Source organism: Ambystoma mexicanum, chromosome 10 (assembly GCF_040938575.1).
Source record: "Ambystoma mexicanum isolate Mex_15411 chromosome 10, UKY_AmexF1_1, whole genome shotgun sequence".
Taxonomy (NCBI): domain Eukaryota; kingdom Metazoa; phylum Chordata; class Amphibia; order Caudata; family Ambystomatidae; genus Ambystoma; species Ambystoma mexicanum.
The window spans coordinates 1,678,266,409-1,678,286,497 of NC_090932.1; the positions used below are offsets into that span (position 1 = coordinate 1,678,266,409).

At 51.3% G+C, this 20,089-nt stretch overlaps 1 protein-coding gene across 2 annotated transcripts in view; it reads right to left on the reverse strand.

Moving 5' to 3' along the window:
• The window catches only part of SCARB1 (scavenger receptor class B member 1), a 790,530-nt gene that overhangs the window by 432,698 nt on the left and 337,743 nt on the right, over positions 1-20,089 (reverse strand). For both annotated transcript variants that reach the window (XM_069620116.1, XM_069620115.1), the window contains exon 4: positions 4,278-4,481. In XM_069620116.1, coding sequence (XP_069476217.1) covers positions 4,278-4,481 — 204 coding nt within the window. The remainder of the gene's footprint in view (positions 1-4,277; positions 4,482-20,089) is intronic.

Sequence of the window (20,089 nt, forward strand, 5' to 3'; positions counted from 1 at the left end):
GATTAGTTATATGGAATGGACTGCATGGACAGGGGTGCAGATTAGGGCCCTGGTGCAGTGGCGAAGAGGAGTAATAAAGAAAAGGGCCTGCATGGACGGGTGTGCACATGGGCCCCCGGTGCAGGGGGGGGGCAATGCAGGGCCATATTAATAAGGTGGTGGGGGGCCAGGGTGAGCAGGAGGGTAATAGATTAGAGGGGAAAGGGGGTCTAAGAGGTATGGTTTAAAGGTTAGGTGAAAGGTGCGAAATATAGGGGGACAGGTAGGAGAGGACTGGGGTGTTTCCGGAGAGGGATACGGAGAGGGTCAGGAAGGATAGGGTACTGAGGAGGTGTTACTAGGGGTGTGGGAAAGGTTTGGAGGTTGGAACTCATTCATTTAGGAGGGGTGCAGCATCTGAAGTTAGCAGGCTGGGCTATTCAGAGGAGTAGGTGAAAAGGTTGGGACGCTGGAAGTAAGGGAGATACAAAGGGTATGTCGGGGACCGGGGCAAAGGGGATGTCTTAAAAATTTTTTCAGTAGGTAGCAGGAGTGTTGCATTTATTAGGATGTTGTTGATTTGTAAGTGATTTTGTAATTTCTTTTTCAGATGCTGCTCGGAGGTCGGGTCAGATGTCAAAAATCTGGTTTGTGGGATGTGCTATTGTTAAGTGGGCAGGGAAGGAAGCTGAGAAAAGGGTTTTTGGCAGGCAACTGGGGTGCAGCTAGAAAGATGTTGTGGTAAGAGGGTCCGGGTTTGGGGGCTGCACTGGGATCAGTTGCTTCCTATGTTGGCTGGGTTGAGGGAAAGCTATAGGCCTCCAGATGGGGGGATTATTGATGGTGGGGAAAATTATATGGTAAGGGATACAGGTGTGGCTCTTCTTAGGAAAATAAAAAGGGATTTTGTTATGGTTCCGAGAAGTGTGGCCTCAAGCATCTGTAGTGGGGACTAAGTGGTTGCCGCGGAGAGTTTGGAGGGGAGCGAGAAGTGAGGGAGCGATGGAGCGGGCTAGGAAGGGGATAAACAGAGAGATGGTAGAGGTTTGTGCATCGGTGGCGGTACAGGTTTTGGACCATAAGGAAATAGTCTATGAGGGATTCATGATCTTTAGAGAGGATGGTGTACACTGTGGCTTTATGGGAATAATCATTATATGGCGGACTTGGGCTCTTGGCGGGGAGATTGGTTAAGGAGTTGGAGGTAAAGAAAACTGGTGGGGGGGCAGAAAGAACACCTCGGTGGAGGGTTTTTCTGGTGCTGGGGGCATGGCCCCTTTAGATGTGGGGGGAGGGAAGAACAATGGGGGAATGGCACGGGAAAGGATGGGGTGGTGCTGTTTGCACAAGCGGGCCACCCCGGGGGAACATGTATTGAGCCTGGAGGGGCATAGCCCCGGGGAGAAAGCGGGACGCCTGGAAAAGGGGTAAGGAGACGGTAGGGTCCAAGGGATAGTTAGGGAGGAAGTAGCTTTATTTCATTATTTAATTGTTGGGGGAAAATGAAAATGTTTAATTATTTAATTGGTTGTTTAAAATATTTCTTTAGTCTGTAAGGCCATGGAGCCAGGTAAACGTTTACTTGTAAGCTTTGGCTTGTCACATTAAAGCAACCTTTTCCACTTTTAAATGTGTCTGGGTTTTTGTGCAGTAAGCCAAAAAGGCAATGCTGCCGTCTCGGGCGCTGTTTTTTTTTCTCATTGCTGGAGGTCCACTAAGAGCCCCGCCCCCTCCAGACCACGCCCCTCGGGCACCGCCCCTACCCCAACTCCTCCCCCACCCCGGCCCTTGTGTTGTGGGTTCCCCCACCAAATGTATTTTCATTTCCACCACTGCCTGGATGTGAAATTAAAAACCACGTTATGCCTCATGCCCGTGTTGAGTCCACAATCTGGAGCATGCAGGGATGTAGGTTTCTAGGGCTAAAATCAGCTTCTAGAAGCTTCCAGGGCAGACTGGTCTGCAATCTTGCTGCCTGCAAAGCGTCTTGTGGGTGTGGTGACCCGCCTCCGGTCCCCGGGGCGGGCCACAGATGCCGTCGGGATCACCTGACACGGCAGATGCGCTGGGGGCAACCAGCACCTCGAAGGTAGGGGAACACCCACAGCGCCCGGGTCACCGGGCGAAGTCTGTACAGGGCGGGGAATCACACCCAGTTTCCAGCAGCCGCGGCTCAGAGGGCACTCGGGCCGCGCTGCAAACCAGGCCACGGTCACGTGGCAATCACACAGAACACAAAGACACGAGTTGCCGCTTCCTGGGGCTCCGCTGCACTGCCCTTCACGTGCCAGCCGAGCCGCTTTTATTAGAAGAGCGTCATGACACAGTCATGACGCTCACGTAAAGTTGACCACTAGACCAACACACAACATCGGGTCTCCCATGATCCCTCAGCATGGACTACACAGCCAAGGATTGACGGGCGTTGTAGTCCAGCATGTGGAGAGCAAGAAGTACCAGACCTCCCATCAGCCTTTGCAACACAGCCACTGGGGGAAAAAAAAAATAAGATATCCACACAAATGGAGTCATTCTGCTCCCACACCCGCACAGCGTACACATGTTAAGTGTGACCACATGCACAAGACAACAATTACCCATCGCAGCCAACACAAAGGCAGTGAAATTCAACACGCTTTCAATTCACATGCTTTGGACGCTGACATCTCTGGCTAAGTGTTAACAGCTTCAAGTATTCTCTATTTATAAAGTAGCGAGCTGGGGTCAAACTTACTACAGGACTATTCCACGCACAGGCAACCTGCTTTCCACTCTGCCCCGATTCCATCATACATACATGCGGTGTGCGGACATGCAGACAGCTAGGGTTTCTCAGACGTGCACCGCAAGAACAGCATCTTACCAGAGAAGTGCCACAGGCGCAGTTAGAGACATGGGATTGGTATGGAAGGGGCAGGCCGCAGAGTCCTGCACGCGTTTCATGCCATGCACAAACACTGGCCGGGAAATAGCTCGGGGGCAATGAGCTCGCTTTGGAAGCAAGACGAGCAACACAGGTTCGATCCCTAGTTTGGGGTATTAAGTGCGTTATAAATAACCCATTCTATGATATACAAATAGGATAGCTAATCCAGTGCAGTTTTGCACACGGCTACAGGCAGATGTAGGTTCCCGATTTATAAACATGTGACAGGGTGCCAGAATCCAAAGAGAGAAACGGGATGGACGGAGCTGGCTGCGCGGAACCAGGAATAGCCGCCATCCCGTTCATTCAGCGACAGGAATGACTTGGTGGTAATTGGATCCTGTAGCTCAGCAAGTCTATACACCGGCCATGAGTGGGGCTTGCTAGGATGAGCTGCAGAGCTCCGGTCCCTCATGCTTTCTCAAGGTGAAGGCACCCCGACAGACGCTCTGGACCCCCGCCTGCCCCCCTGCCTATCCCTGGCACTTGGAGCAGGCGGCGGGGGGCAGCCTGGAGATCTGCCCAGATTCACACACCATTTCACTTTGCTGAGAAGGGATAACACAGCCCACTGAAGAGGGTAAGGCAAGGGGCATCACGTTTTATGGATCTGAAAATAGATCAGTGTTTCCAGCTCTGTAAAGCCGGGTCATTGCCCACAGAAGATTTCACCAGCAATCCCATTGCAAGGACCACCCTTGCACTGCTGGTCTTTCAAGGAGAATTCCTTTCTGCGTGAAGCCAGGCCAGGCACTAGTACTATCTGGCAAGGAACAATGCCTACAGCATCAGCAAAGGTAGACCATGCTGGGAGGACGGTGGGTCTCGCCGGCTGAACCATCGCGCTCCGAAAGCATTTGCTCAGGAAACCCTGCCCGCATTTTACCCAGTAGAGCCCTGCTTGCCCAGAGAAACTTATCCCAACCAGCGATCAGGTGCACTCTTCCCTGCCCATCAAACGCACCTGGCGCCTGCAGGTACTGCTCAGGCCAGGCATAGTTCCAACATTGATGCAAGTTCTGCCCAGGGACTCCTCACTCCTCTTAACTGTAGACGCCTGGCTCTGCTCCCAGCAGGCACCTCGCTGGCTCCAGGCAGAGAAACGGGGCTCCAGTTTCCCTTCATAGAGAACTATGGGGAAGGGGACCCTCTTGGGAAAACCCCCAGCATGGACTTTCACTGGGTGCCCTCCTACCCAGCCCCGTCGGCTCTCCTGCACCCAAACTAGCCCGCCCCAGACGCCTACTCCTCTGCTGGGCTTCCTGAAGGAATTTACATGGTGCACTGCTTGGTCAATGGACAACAAAACAGACCAGAGAAATCCACCCTGTGCAGCCTGGAGAACATGCAATAAGCAAAATGATCAACTCACGTCAGCGAAGAGCCCAAACTTGCCCTTGAAGGGGATCAATCCGGGGACAATGGTGTTCAAGAAATCCAGAAGCGGGTCATCGTAGCCCCACATAATGTCCCGCACAGTCCGGTTCATGAACGGCTCCTCGTTGAACGTCACGAAAGCCCCGCTGAGGATCCATCGAATCGGGAGCGGCAAGTGTTCCATCATGATCGAGACGCTCTGAAAACCGAGCCGCGGGACAGGTTACCACCAAACATAAAAAACAAAATACACTTTTCTTATTTTTGCATGATGCAATATTGTACGTACAGACTTAAAAACACATTTAAAAACTTTGAAACTCTGCGTGATGTAATTGTATTTAAATGTTTTCAGGTCTAGACAAATGTGTTCGCAGAGCCCTGCTCTTTTAATCTCCTTCTCGCCAGATATTCTGGACTACGACTCCCATGGCCATGGTTCCTCACAGGTAACTCTGCTGGCTAGGGCTGATGGGAGTTGTAGTCAAAAACATAAGGTGAGCCGTAGACTGCGCACGACTGCCTTAGCAGAAGATCAACTGTGGCTACTGTAAGGAACTCATGGTGGCAACAGTAAAGACAGACAAGTGATCACAGTTCAAGAGTGTTTATTAAACTGTATAGGTGGGTTGGAAAAAAGCCTAATCTAAACCCAAATCTAAGATGGGAGCAAGCTACGATCATCAAATAATAATAATATGGCAGTCCTAGTGGCATCTTGTCAAATAAAAGGGCCTATGCTAAAATAAAACTATTGCCAATCCTTACAACTAAATACAAAAAGAGTGTGGGATAAGCTTCACAAGAAAGAAGGGTACACAAATCAGGTTCACCCTTTCCTCAGTCACTCCCCCTGACGGACAGCACCTGGTGCTCCAACATTCAAAAGGCGCTCCTAAGTAAAATCAACACACTCCAAACCAAAACCAACATGAAACAAAGTTGCCTCCAACCTGACTTCTTGCCCAAACTGCCCACCCACACCACCACATCCACTCCCCCCTTATTCACTCATTTCTCCTTCTCTCAGTCAACAATCACAGAGGTTGAAAATATCATTAACAAACTTAAACCCTCCAACTGTCAAGGCGACTCTTGCCCAGCCCCCATTATCAAGGAGGCTATTCACGAATTAGCCTTCATTAACTCATCATTCCAAACATGTATTGTACCAGACAATCTCAAGGACGCGCGGGTCATCCCACTCCTTAAAAAAAACCTCCCTCGACCCAAGCATACCGACCAATTACAGACCCATCACAACAGTACCATTGACCGGGCCGCCTACCCACAGATCCAGGAACCAACAATCTGGCTTCCGCCCCAAACACGGTACTGAAACCGCCCTCATTGATTTAAAAACACAAATTGAAGACTTGAAAGATCAAGGGAAACTAGCACTCTTACCACTATTGGATTTATCTGCGGCCTTTGACCTGGTGAATCACCAAATCCTCTTCCAGCACCTCAAATCAGCTGCCCACTTCTCAGATTCTGCCACCCTGTGGATCAAGTCTTTCCTTAACAGATCCATGAGGGTCTTCTCCCCCACAGCATCTGCTGAACCATCACCAGTTCTATGTGGCGTCCCCCAAGGATCGTGTGTATCGCCTACACTATATAATGTGTTTACTAAACCATTCTTTGATATTCTGGACTATCTGGGTGTCACCTACACCAATTATGCGGATGACACCCAAATACTTAGCCCCATTACAGGAGACTATCTGGCTGACACCAACGCTCTGAATAAGGTGTACTTGGTCATTCAGGTGTGGATGGCTCAACACGAGTTGTGCCTTAACGATGATAAGACCGAGCTCCTCATCCTGGGATCTCACTATCGACTTAAGAAACTCAACCCCGCTTTCAAAACCTTCACGATCGACGGCAATACCATCAAGGTCTCAAATGACACATTAAAACGCTCGGCATTTACCTCGACTCCACCCTATCACTCGTGAGGCAAACTAATGCGCTTAGCTCCGCTTCTGCCTACATAGGTAAACTCATCACTGCCTGCCGCCCCTTCCTCACTACAGCAAATTGTTATCATCCTAGGGAGAACTCTAATCATGTCCAAGACCGACTATTGTAACGCACTCTACTTAGGGACAAATCCACATAATCTAAACAAACTACAGATCACACAGAAGAACCCCATCAGGGCGGCTCTAAACTTCCCCAGGGGTCAACACATTTCAGATACCAGACGTAATTTACACTGGCTTTCAGTATCTCAAAGAATCTCCTCGAAAGCGCTGGCCCTCACACATAAATGCCTAAACAACCAGGCGCCCATCTACCTGGCCGGCCGCTTCACACCCCACACTTCACACCGACCACTCAGATTGGCTCAAACAAATTGCCTTGTTTTGCCTAGATTCAAACTACAGAAAGCGGGTGGGTCTAGCTTCCCCACAATAGCTTCCAAACTCTGGAACATTTTGCCCAACCTATTGAGATCTGAACCCTCATTCCACTTCTTTAAATTCAAAACCAAATTGTGGTTAGCAGAAGACTGTCAATCTTCCGACTGCTTAGTCGGCGCCTGCGTTTGCCACTACACCTATGACAACCTGATCCTGTATATACTCTGAACTTTCTTGTAGAATCATCTATGCATATCTCTCATGCGCTTCATCTACCACACCGTACATCTTGTAATTATTATTATATTGTATTATACCCATGTACTACAAACTGTATCTCATGCCTGTCTTTTACCTCACTGTATATCTTGTAATTATTATCAAACTGTGTCACATGCCTGTAACCTGAAAACAAAGCGCACAGATGCCTCTGGGCCCGGCGCGCTATACAAATAAAGAAAATACAAATACAAATACAAATGATAAGTCCGGATGTGGTAGCCGGGGGTTTCCCTTCCCCATGTTTTGAGCACGGGACAAAGTGGGACTCCAGAGCATAGCACACAATCAAGCTTTCCCAGCACGAGACAACAGTTCCGCTCTCAGGGCCTTCGGTGGTTACGTCTCTTTTCTGCAAAACGTCTCTTGCCTCCAAGGACCTTGTGCATTCAAAATAATAAACAAAATGTTCCTTTCCGCTTGTACGGTGGGTGATGACTTTTCACCCCTGGGTCCCCCTATTCCGGACTCAGACCCCTTTCAAATATCAGCCTCCCTCCGCCGGGTTCACTACGGCTTTTCAAAACAATCTCACCTGTGACACTCACAAGTCTTAATGTCTTTTTAAACAGTTCACTGTGGATGCCCCTCTGCCGGGTTCACTCTTGTCAACACACTGTTCATTGGGGCTTCAGGCTTCGCCCCCTTCTATCAGCATCCCTCCGTGGGGTTCACTCTAGCCAATTATACAGTTCTTTTTCTCTTGAATTCATCATGCAGGATTCATCTCCTTTAGCTTTCCAATTACGTGCAGGTCAAAGACTTTCGACTGTAAAGGGGTTTTTTCTAGACCCCTGTATGACCACTTTGACTTTTTCCTTGTGGCTCTCCTAGTACCTTCTGGATTGAGTAGATTCTCAACCAGAGTCTCTCAAGCGAGCACCCACATGGTGCCGTACATCTCTGCAGCTGGTTTTCCCTGAACGTTAACAGTTCTTTGAACTTTTCTTAATTTGCCACTTTGCGACTTTTATTCAACACAGTTCGGTTTCTTTATCGGTTCTCCCCTCGACTCACCAGCTGTGATGAACCGCTTGGCTTTCCTCGTATCTGGAGTCAAGGACGCTACCACAGTAGCAGGCATCTTTCTCTGTCCTGCTTATCAGTGTAGGCATGCTCCATGTACCGTTGACATCTGCTGCAACACACTTTGGCTATTGTTCGCGGTCTTAAGATTCCTTCCACGGAAGCTTTGCGGGTCTGGGTCGAAAAGGGCAAGGTATCTTCTCTCCTTGTTACCCTTTCGATTCTCAACTCCTTTCTCCTCCTCTTGAACTGCTGTGTTTGGATATAGCGGTCTCGTCGTGCCGTCTGCCTTGCTCGCCGTGTGCTCCATCTTTTATCCCTGTGGGAAGGGAAAGGGCCTTCAGGTGTGTGTGATTCTGGTCAATTGCCCGACTTTGTCTGACTCTTGTTTTGGGAGATGTCGGGTAAACGGCTCTGCTGTTAGTCCATCGTCTTTCGTGGTGTGCGAAAGTGTTTGTGTCGGAAAAGGGGGACGGGGTGTGGAGTGTTTGAGTATCCTACCTGGTAGGCTGCAGTAAAGGTGTTAGAAGAAGGGGGATACCGCATCTCACCAGTGTCCCGCTTTCACTCCTTGAGGACCCCCCCGCATCCAGGTGATCCTCATTCACTGGTCCACCCTGAGGAACTGGATCCAATAGCGATGGCCGTGTCCTGGCCACCTGGATGACAGATCCTGGGGGACTAGTCAGGGAGACACCTTCAGGTTTCTCACATACCTAAAGCACTCTCACCAAATGTCGCAACAGAGAACACAAAGCGTGAACAACGTACCAACGCTAACTCTTAACCACTGGGGACATCCCCTAGAAAAGAAAATACATTAGAGCAGTTGTTGGTTGAGCAATAGACCCAATACCCATTTGCCATCATTTAGAACATATCCATCAGTTGGCAACGTGGCATGGAGGTCTGTTAGGCAGAATTCTGTGCAGTGCCCTTTGGGACCACTACACACAATTAAGACTACAGGTGGCAATACAAGTTTTACCTTTGGTACAAGCCTGTAATACTATATTAAAGTGGTAGCAGTAGCGGAGCAGCCAGGCTTATCTCAAGAGTATATGAGTAGTAGCAGAGATTACACAAAGGGACCACAATTACTGTGACTCAAGCAAACACTGACTCCAGGTTTCAGGTAGAAAAATATAAGTACATTTATTTTTAAACCATCTGTTATAAACACAACACTTCTATTAATTTAAAAACACACGTAAAATATACTACAACCAACCAATTCACTTTGGTACACTCTAACTCAAGGTAAGTATCCTGTGTTTTAACGGACCGGTGTTGCGAAACGAGAGACGCTACCGGGAATACACTTGCGATCACTTTTTGACAGTAATGACAGTTCTACTAAAGAAACACGTATCCGAGGCAAGAATTGTTACCGCGGCAAAAACACACTTAGCACCTGGGTTAACCAGCGAGAGTTGGTGTTACGCTCACCTGGTTCCCACAGGGGCGTCGATCGGACCCAGACAGCTGCGGTCTCCACCAACGTGATGCGTAGTGAAGAGATGACAGTCTGGACTGGCCCACCTAATCTTGTCTGCTGGACTCGTAGACGTATTCTCCTGCAAGTGGAGAAAGGGATTTAGCCACCCGTGGACTTTAGTGATGGCCCCCCAAGAGTTCTCGTTCTCCCCACTAATCACCTCCGATATCCCCTTTTGGTAACCTCACCTTATATTTTTAAATGATGAGCTCTGCATCCTGCATGGCAGGCAGGGGCGCGTAGATACCAGTTACTTCACTGGGTTGAAGGTACTGGAGGAGTTCCGGAGGAATATTGACTCCAGTGTCTATAAAGTTCAAAGAGTTCAATATGTCCGATGTTCACTCTTGTTCCATTCCCTCGTTAGGTTGCAGCTGGGTCCAAAAGAATATTGCCTGGAGGCAACTGATGGCGTTCAGGTAAGAGTCTGTATTACCAAACACTGTCTGGTAAAAGTTGCATGAGTTTAACTTGCTGTTTTCTCTCCCTTTATAGGTGCGGCATAGAAAGATGCAGCGAATTAAAGGATAATACCTCCGGTGGTAAAGCAGGTAAGCCTATGGTGGCAAAGAGATTGTCTTTGTCGGTTTTCTCAGCTCACCTTGTTATTCCTTTTGTTTTCCCCCCAGGTGCTGGATTTCGACGAAGAAAATGATAGAGGCAGCGCCGAGTCGAAAGATGCGGTGGACTGGTGAGTATAACGCGGCGCTGCTGCTGGCGAATCGATGCGTGCTGAAATAATGTCCTTTCCAGGCTTGGAGATGTGCTGGGTCCGGAATCAGGTAAGGAATCAAATAATGTCCGTGATCTAACCTCTTCTCCTTTCTTTTCCTTTTGTCTAGGATCTCCGGATTCGAGGCGGGCGTGGCAGAAGACTGGATGCTGACTTGCAGACACGGTGAGCGTCACGCTGCTGGATGCAGAATAACGCGAAGCATGGGCTGCTGTTCGGGCGTGGTTTAAATAGCCTGCAAAGTAGTCCCAGGTAAGAAGTTCCCCAGAACCACACCCGAGTGAAAAATAGTCCCTGTAATAAAATAGTCCCATCCAAGCCTCACGTTGGCTTGGACTCATTTGCAGCATGGTCTGCATAAGTTAAGTAAAGTCTATGAGCCTAGCGCCTATGGCGCCAGGACTGAATCCAAACAGCCCCCAGCCGGGGCTGTTGGGGTTTTAATGAGTATCTGGATGCCTGCTCCCGGGGCTGATGGACTCGATCCGGATGCCCGGGGGTAGGCATCATGACAGTTGGGGGCAAAAATCATAGGCAATACTTTTGTCAAGGCAGACAGAATCAGAGAACACTATTTGACGGAAATTCAAGAGTCAATAGGCCGGAGCCAGTGTCAAGTGGAACCGGGTTCCTGTTGACGAGGATCACACAGTCGGGCAGTTCGAGATTCAACGTTGCCAGGAGTACTTCGATATTGTCAACAGAGGAAGCAAAAGTTATAAGAAGGAGGGAAGACAAGGGCAAGCCTTGGAGATGAAGAAAAGGGATTCACCCCAATTCCTCAAGCAGAACATAGTACCTTATTCAATGGAGAAGCTGGTGCCCTGGCAGTTGTTCCTGTTAGTTTCCTGCGGACCCTCGGTTCCTGGAGCTTCGGTACGAAGGATGACGTCTGGAGGGGTCTGCACCACACAGGGATGAAGCCGGCAGCAGCGACGATGAATAAAAAGGTGCACTCCATAAAAACAGGAGAGGCTCTTCAGATGGCTATCCAGTCCACTACTGCAGTGTGCAGCGATTTCGACCAAGAAGAGGATCCTCTGGCTTTGGAAGATGAGCTGGTTATCCCCACCAAGCTCAAGGGAAGAAGACTCCGGACTGGATCTTCTCTGGTCGTCGAAGGGTAGATAGCTCAGGACTGCAGCAGGGCTCCACCGGGACGGGGTAGTTGCAGCAGCCATCTTCTTCTCCACTTCTCTTCGGTTCCTTGTAGTTCCAGTGGCGACTCTGACTTCTAGGCCAAGAGACATGCCTTTTATGCAAAAATTCCCCATTCACACAGACTGGCCGTCAATCACGCAGCGGGGGGTTGTCCAGCCCGGACAACCACCTCAGCCAATCATGGTAAAGTTGTGACTTGGATTTCCGAGGATACCCTGTGCAGGGGTGACTACACCCCTCCCTCACATTCAGCCCACCTAGACACCCAGGCGCCTAGACGAGGGCTTCTTGGCAGAAGCCCGCCAAAAGACGGTTAACAAAGAAGGCAAACCTGGTTTGCCGCGCAAAGTAAAACACAAGAAGGACTTTAACAAGAAGAAATGGCAAATAAACCCGACCGGACCCAAAGGAAAATGTATTTGGTCAAGCGGGTTTAAGTTCGAGGCTAATATAATAGCCTGAAACAATACCACGTTTATATAGTATAATCGCGGTAGAAAATTTAGGGTAGATACCACTGCCACCAGCCAAGTCTAAATGTTAAAAGAGCAAAACAAAGCTCAGGGAGGTACAGATACAAATGGATACAAAGAAACCCTTTCCAGTACTCCATGGAAGATGGGGTGTACTGGATCTGTGGTTAAAATGACTAAGTAAAGTTAATGGCAACTTTACCCTTTTCTGGGGGACTGTAGTCAGCCCCAGAAATGGAGTCGATGGGAAGTCTCAAAGACAACCCTGTGTCACTGCACTGAAGGTGCTGTGTAACACACAAGAGAGTTGGACTACTGAAGTGGTGTACTCCAGACCCCATAATCACAAAAACAGGTAAAAGACACATGGCAAAACATGGGTAAGAGTGGGGGAAAAGCTCACACTCTTACCAAGTGAAAAAAATAAACTCCAGAAGTCCAGCAAAGCTGCTGGGGGACTCACTAGGTGAGGGAAATTAGCCATAGATGAGAATTCTCCCTAACAAGGTCCCAAATACTCCTATAATAAAAGGACCTGCAAATCTATGGAAGCCCAGAAGCTCATATGCTGCTTCTCCAACGTTAATTCTTAGAGAACAGCACCAAATAAAAATATGTAGATGAACCATCTCAATGAACTACCCTTCCCATGAGCAACAAGTAAAAGGAGTAATCGTAAGTGAAAACATGTGATTTTGACTAGCAATCCCAGCCCATCAACTCAAAGTGCCTGAACCAGAAAACTCCACTGTCCTCTGAACATCAACCAAAGAAGTTCAGTACAATCTTTCTGGAAGTGCCAAGGTCCCAGAGGGAAAACTTGTGAATGCTGAGAAAGCCAAGGTCCAAGAGAGACTTGCGCACGTGATCACAGTTAAGATCCAGGAGGGGCTGGCTGAGAAATGTGACACGGTTGAAGGACCGGTTGAGAAGCTTTTCACAAATCTAGGCCCAGGAGGGGCCCGTTGAAAATCCTGAAAAGGGCGAGGTCTGAGCACAGAACCAGTTGTGAAGCCACATCAGGCTACAAAGAGCCTGGAGCAAGAAGTCTGAAGCCCTGGGAGAGGACTTGGAATCCAAGGTGAAAGCAGAGGCCTGGGATGGATGCCAGACGGAGTCAACACCAGAAGGGTCTTCTCAGGAGAACAGAGATGCTGTGATAAACTAGGGATGGGCTTCTGAAGAATAGCTTGCGGCTTTGCTTCATTAGCTAGGATATCTGGGACCCCAAAGACGTACTAATATTAGGGGTTGGATCCTTCCATTGGCAATCCTGTCGTGATTGTTTTATAGGATAAGGTGTCTGGAGAAATGACAGGACCTCACTAGAATATGGTAAAGAACTTTATCTTACTTGTGGAAACTCTGAAGGTAGGCTACTCCTACGGAAACTTCACTTCACCTTTGTTTAACCCGTGCACAAGCCCCTCATTAGTTTCAGCTCAATCCCAAGAGCCCGTAAGCATTTCCCTAACCCATGTACTAGCCTAGTCCATTCTGTAACAATCCAACCAGAATATCACGTGCAGTATCGCGCTGCATCTGCACAAGGTCCTTACAATTCCCCTGTACAGACGCTTTCTAAAGTTTGTGTGGGCGGATCAGACCTGCGTGTTCCCAATGTGCTGTGCCAAGTTCCTGAAGCCAGTATTCAACCTCCACAAACGGGGAATAAGAAGCATTTATCTGAGCAGGATATTCGGGTTATGAGACAACGCCCTACTTTCTGTGCAAGTACAGACACAGGTGACTCTCCTGCACAGTCTACATTGGAGCTAGAACATCGCCCACTGAAGGAAGTTCTTGGGGATTTTAGGTGATACAGTAGCAGCATCACTCAGCCTGCCATTGCACAAGAAGCAGACAATCTGTAGGATTGATGCAATCAAGCCAAAGCATCCCTCAGGTACCTAGCCAGAATAGTAAGATTGGTGGCCTCCTTTAATCAAGTGATAATCCCTGGTACCCTTCCTTGTCGGGCCCTGCAAATGCTGCGAAGTCTAGCACCTACACAGTGGACTGTGGTTCAACCAATCGGTACCAAGCTCCAATGTGACCAGAACAGAGATATGTTGCTGGGTGGGTCACATGGAGGCCTGGAACAGGAGAGCGATCTTTGGGAGTTCTCCAGATGTGGTGATGGAATCAAACACCATCAGCACCAGCTGGGGAGCCTGGTGCATGGCCACCACGATAACTGGTAGCAGATGGGCCTAAGAGGAGCTCCAGTATCAGAGGATCAGGAACTATTAGCAGGCTTTTCGGCAATAAAAGCCTGAACTCCGCAGACGGTGAAATGCGATGTGCTGCTCAGGATGGACAATATCGCAGATGTGAGCCATATAAGTAACCCAAGGCTTGAGATCCCAGTTCCTAACTGAATGAGCCACGGACGTTTGGCACGATTGTCTGGAGTGAAACGGCCGGGTCTAACATCCAGTGGCAAACTGAAACTCAAGGTTCCTAAGAGGCCAACGATTGGAAAATAACCAGATGGCTCTTCCAAAACGTGATTGACATCTGGGGGCCAAGCGCTACAGATCCATTTGCCGTCAGCTGGAGAAGCTCTTCCGTTGGAGACCAGATACCATGGACACTACGATGGACTAAAAGTTGGTGGTTAAAATTCAACCTCATTCGACCACAACCACCATCAGGCCTTGACCTCAAAAGGAGAGTGTGTTGACTGAGCGAGATCATTATGTTTTTCACTTAAGACTACTCATTTCCCTGGTTTTCCTGGAAAGAGGAGTTAATTGGAATGTTTCATATAGATTTTCTCTTTGATGTTGTTCTCCAAGAACTTAAGGTGGTGAAGCAGCCTTTGTGTCCGTAACAGAATCAGGACTTTCCGAAATGTTAATATGGAAAATATGCACTGTCTGCTCACAACACAAACATGGTTGAGCTGTCCCATTCCGGTGTTCCTTGGCCTGCCAAACACTACAGAGGGGGAATTCGTGGAATTCTGAAAATAATGGAAGGGCCACAGTTGTTGACACACCAGGATGCTCAAACAACTATCACAAAAAGAGGACAGGTTTTCAGCCCCTCTTCATGCAGCAAATGAAGAGATTCCTGTTGCCGCCATGATTGGGAAGTCCTGTACTTCATGTGTACTCCAGAAGCTGCCACTGTAGTGGTGACAACATCATAAACACTGTGTCCCGACCAGAGGAGAAATTCAGGGGGCTTGTGATGCTCCACAAAGGAACATACTACATAAAACACAGAAGGGGGATGAGGGCTCAAAAGCCGTGAGACCATTTGCACCCATAGACGACCAGCACTAGCATGCGAAGGGGGTAGGGAGGTCCAGCCGTGAACACTGTGGATGACTGGCTCATGGGTTCACTGTTGGCATGGGGGAAGAGCAGATGGATAGGTGAATGGTGGCCCGCTGGCCAGAGAAAGGGGGGGGCATGAAATCTGTGCCGGTAAGAAATCCAGCTATTTCTCACAAAAGATCACTTGGCCTCAAAATGGCGGATTGTGCTTTTCAAGTTTTCTCTTGTGGTATCGTGGAGGGAGTTGGTGGATTATAAGGAACAAGTTACTTACCTGTAACTGTTGTTCTCCAGCATGGGTCTGGCATGGATTCACATGCTCATGAATATTCCCCGTCGTCAGGCTGGGAATCCTCGGTAAAGAAAAAACCAGTATCAGTTTCGTTTCTGATCTGTCTTTCGTAGTAATAACCAATCACTGGTCTCTGCGTCATACTGACCACAGCCAATGACTGCCCTCTACCTAAGCACCGCCTCTGGCAGCCATCTTCAGATTTGGAAGCACGTGAAGTGGCAGTATGACCAAGTGAAGAGCCGCAGAGGGGTAGGCGGGAGGGTTCGCATGTGAATCCATGCCAGACCCATGCTGGAGAACAACAGTTACAGGTAAGTAACTTGTTCCTTCTCCAGCATGGGGTCTGGCATGGATTCACATGCTCATGAATAAAGAATACATAGCAGTACACACATGCACAACCACGGGAGGTGGCAAAGGCTCAACATTAAGCATAGCATCAAACTCAACATTAAGCATCTTACCTCCTCACCAGGCTCACCTCAGGCGAACAGGTTGCGCAGCACTGCTTGGCCGACCCTGGACTCCTCCCTGGAATCCCGGTCGACGCAGTAGAATCTCGTGAAGGTGTGCGTCGACCTCCACGTAGCAGCCCTGCATATGTCCAGCAGGGGCACACCAGAAAGGAACGCCGTGGTAGCTGCGATCGCTCTGGTGGAATGGGCTCTCGGACGGCCGGGCAGCGGTCGGTTTGCCAACCGATGACAGTACATGATACAGCCGGAGAGCCATCTGGAAATGGAAGCCTTCGAGAGAGCCTTCCCCTGATTGACAGGTCCAAAGTTCACAAAGAGTTGTGACGTCTTCCGAAAACACTTCGTGCGGTCCACGTAGAACTTCAGCGCTCTAGCTACATCCAGCGAGTGCAAAGTCCTCTCAGCCGGCGACGAAGGCGACGGGAAGAATACAGGCAACACCAAGGGTTCGTTGAGATGGAAGTCCGACGGTACCTTGGGCATGAAGGAGGGGTGCGTCCTGAGCACTACCCTCGTGTCGTGGAAAGTCAAGTACGGGGCCTTGCAGGAAAGGGCCTGGATCTCTCCCACTCGTCGTGCGGAGGTGAGGGCCACAAGAAAAGCAGTTTTCCACGATAGAAACTTCAACGGAGCCGAGTGCAGAGGCTCGAACGGAGGTCCCATGAGCTTGGTCAGCACCACGTTGAGCTCCCACGCCGGGGCCGGAGCCTTCACCGGCGGGAACGATCTGAACAGTCCCTTCATGAACTCTTTCACCAGGCGATGAGACCACAAGGACGTCCGTCCCGTGGTTCTGGTGTATCTGGAGATCGCAGCAAGATGAATCTTGATGGACGCGTGTGCCAGGCCAGCTTTGGCCAGCGTCAGCAGGTACGGCAGTACTTGGGGAGCCGTAATCCGTAGAGGGTTAATCTTCTGTGCGTGGCACCAGACAGAAAACCTCTTCCATTTGTGTCCGTAGCATTTAAGAGTCGAGGACGCCCTGGCCTTTGCAAGAATCTCTCTGCAGTCGGCCGGTATGTCGTATCCTCCAAACTCTAGCGCTGCAGGAGCCAGGCCTGCAAGTTCAGCGACTTCGGGTCGTGGTGGAGGATGGCGCCTCCTTCCCTGGAGAGTAGATCCGCGTCCGCCGGCAGTTTGATAGGCGGGGACGCTGACAAGTCCAGAAGGTCCGGGAACCATATCTGCCTCGGCCACGAGGGTGCGACGAGGATCATCCTGCACCGTGACTTCTTGAGCAGGTTGACTAGCCGGATTAGCAGAGGCAAGGGAGGGAACGCGTAGAGGAACAGGCCCTCCCAGGGGAACGAGAAAGCATCGCCCATGCTCCTCGCCTGGGGAAACCTGCTGGCGAACCTCCGGCACTTGGTGTTCGTCGCCGTCGCGAACAAGTCGATCTGGGGTGTGCCCCACCGTCGGAAGAGACGATCCACCAGATCCTGCCGTAGTTCCCACTCGTGGCACGAGCGCAGCTCCCTGCTGAGTGAGTCGGCGATGGTGTTTTTTATCCCTGCCAGATGAAACGGCACCAGAAAAATCCTTTGGGCGACGGCCCAATGCCACAGGTCCTGCACCTCCTTGGACAGCGCTGGGGACCTGGTTCCGCCCTGTTTCCTGATGTAAAACATGGTGGTGGTGTTGTCGGTGAAGATCCTCACCACCTTGCCCTTGAGGGACGGAAGGAAAGACCTGAGGGCCCAAAACACTGCACGGAGCTCCAGGACGTTGATATGCAGGGACTTCTCCGTCGGGAGCCAGAGTCCCTTTGCGTGCAGATTTTCGGTGTGCGCTCCCCACCCTTCCAGGGAGGCATCCGTAGTCACAGTCTCCTGGTGGGCTGGGGTCTGGAAGTCCATGCCCGCCGTCAGATGCGCGCGGGTGCCCCACCACCGTATCGCTCGTCGGAAGTTCTCGTCGAGCTTGATCCTTTCCTCGAAGCTGCCCGTCGTCTGGATCCAGCGCGCATCCAGGAATTCTTGCAACGGGCGCATCCGGAGCCTGCACATGGGAATGAGGTAGATGCAGGAAGACATCATCCCGAGGAGGGACTTGATGGACCTCACTTTGGCCGCGTCGGCCACCAACATCCGTTGCACCTTGCCCAAGATGGTCCTGGTCCTCTCCTCCGACGGGGAGGCCAGAAGGGACACTGTGTCGAGCCTCGCTCCGAGAAACAGTGCGACTTGCGCGGGCACCAGGTGGGATTTGGCGTAGTTCACGAAGAATCCCAGGTCCGTGAGGAGTTGGACGGTCCTTGCCGTGTGAACCACGGCGAGTTCCCTCGTCTTGGCGCGGATGAGCCAGTCGTCCAGGTAGGGGTAGACGTGGATCCCCTAGGTGACCATCCGGAACTTCTGCGCCTTGATGAACTTGTTCAGACGTCGGAGGTCTAGGATGGGGCGCCATCCTCCCATCTTCTTCTTCACGAGGAAGTATCTCGAGTAAACTCCGGAGCCCCGAAGCCTCTTTGGGACGATTTCGATGGCGCCCTTTCTGAGCATCGCCTTTACCTCCAGGAGAAGTTGAGGGACGTGAAGTTCTTTCCTGGCCACGGGGGGGACACGCGGGCACCTTCTTTGAAACTCGAGCGCGTGGCCCCGGGCCAGGGCGTCCAGAACCCAACGGTCGGTGGAGATGGACTCCCACACGCTGACGAAGCCCGCCAGCCGGCCTCCCACCGGGGTGCTCCGGTGGGGGCCCGACCCCACAGCCGGTTCAATCCTGCTTGGACGCGGCCTTGCCGCCTTGACCTCCTGGGCGACGACGGCGGGGTCCGCTAGACTTGCCTCGTCCTCTGTAGGCCTCTTGCGACGACGAGCGGGCCGCTTGACGGTAGGAAGCGAAACCGCCGCCGGAACCTCTGGAGGCGCCCTTGCCTCCGCTGCTCCGAAAGGGCGTCCGACGTTGCTGCAGAACTCCGAGGGCCCGGGCCGTCTCAGTATCCGCCTTGATGGCCTGAAGGGAATCGTCCACTGTCTTCCCAAACAGGTTGTACCCGTCGAAGGGCATGTCCAGGACTCTGGTCTGGACGTCCTGCCGGAAATCCGTAGCTTTGAGTCATCCACGACGTCGAAGGCAAACGCCGTTGCCCAGCTGGCGGAACCCAGTGTCGGCGATGTCCGTCGCCACGGTGATGGCGTGGTCTGAGGCCACCTCACCTTCCTGCAGGATCTCCAGGGCCTCCGCCCTCTTGTCGTCCGGCAGAAAATCCAGCAGGGGAGCTATCTTGTACCAGAGCTCCCTGTCGTAGCGAGCCACGATAGCCAAGGCGTTGGCCGCTTTAATCGTCGATGTGGAGGCCGCACCCCCCCGCTTTCTTCCTGGCTGCCGCGGAGACGACGGAATCCGGGGTAGGCTGTGCCCGGAGGCACAGGGGGGCCGTGTCCGGGACCCGGTACTTCTTCTCGTACCGGTCTCTTCTAGCTGGCGTCGTGGAAGGGTTTTTGAGGAGGGAAAGGCCCTCATCCCAAATGTCGTCCAACAGAGGCACTGCGAGGACCGTCTTCCTCTTGGCCTCGCGCCGCTGATAAAGGAAGCCTTCCTTTTTCTTCTCCTCAGGGCAGAGTTGGAAAAGCTCGGAAGCCCTGGAGATCATGGAGTGGAAAGATCCGATCTCGTCGGGCGGAGAAGCCCTGGCGGGAGGCGACGACGGAATATCCTCGTCGTATGCCTCGTCGTCCGTACCCGTCGCTGCCGTGTCAGTCCCCGTATCATCCCCTCGGGTGGACGGGGGAGAGGGCTGGACGGGGCGCGACGGTTGAAAAGGAGGTGGTGGATGGATCCTTCTCTTCTTGGTAGGGGGAACACCAGAAGGTCCCGGTTCTGGATCCCCCGACGGGAAAGGTTCTTCCGTCGGTAACGGTAGTCTCGTCCTTATCTCGGAGCATAAGGACTGTATGGCCAACAAAATGGCCGCCGAGTTGTCTTGCGGCGCTGGCAGAGGGGAATCCGACGGGCGAGCAGGGGCCCCGTCGGTATCCTCGACGATGTCGTCGTCGTCGTCACCTGCGTCGGGGTCCATTCCGACGGGCTGGCCTTCTTCCACGCCTAGGCCGTGGCTTAAGACCTCGATCAGCTCCTCTTCTGAGGTTGAGGCCGAATCTACGACGACGCCCTGCCCCCCCTTCTTCCCCACGGGGGGTTTCACGGGGGTCCTATCGATGGGCACAAAAGAAGACTCCCTCCGAGGAGGCAGGGAGATTCTGGG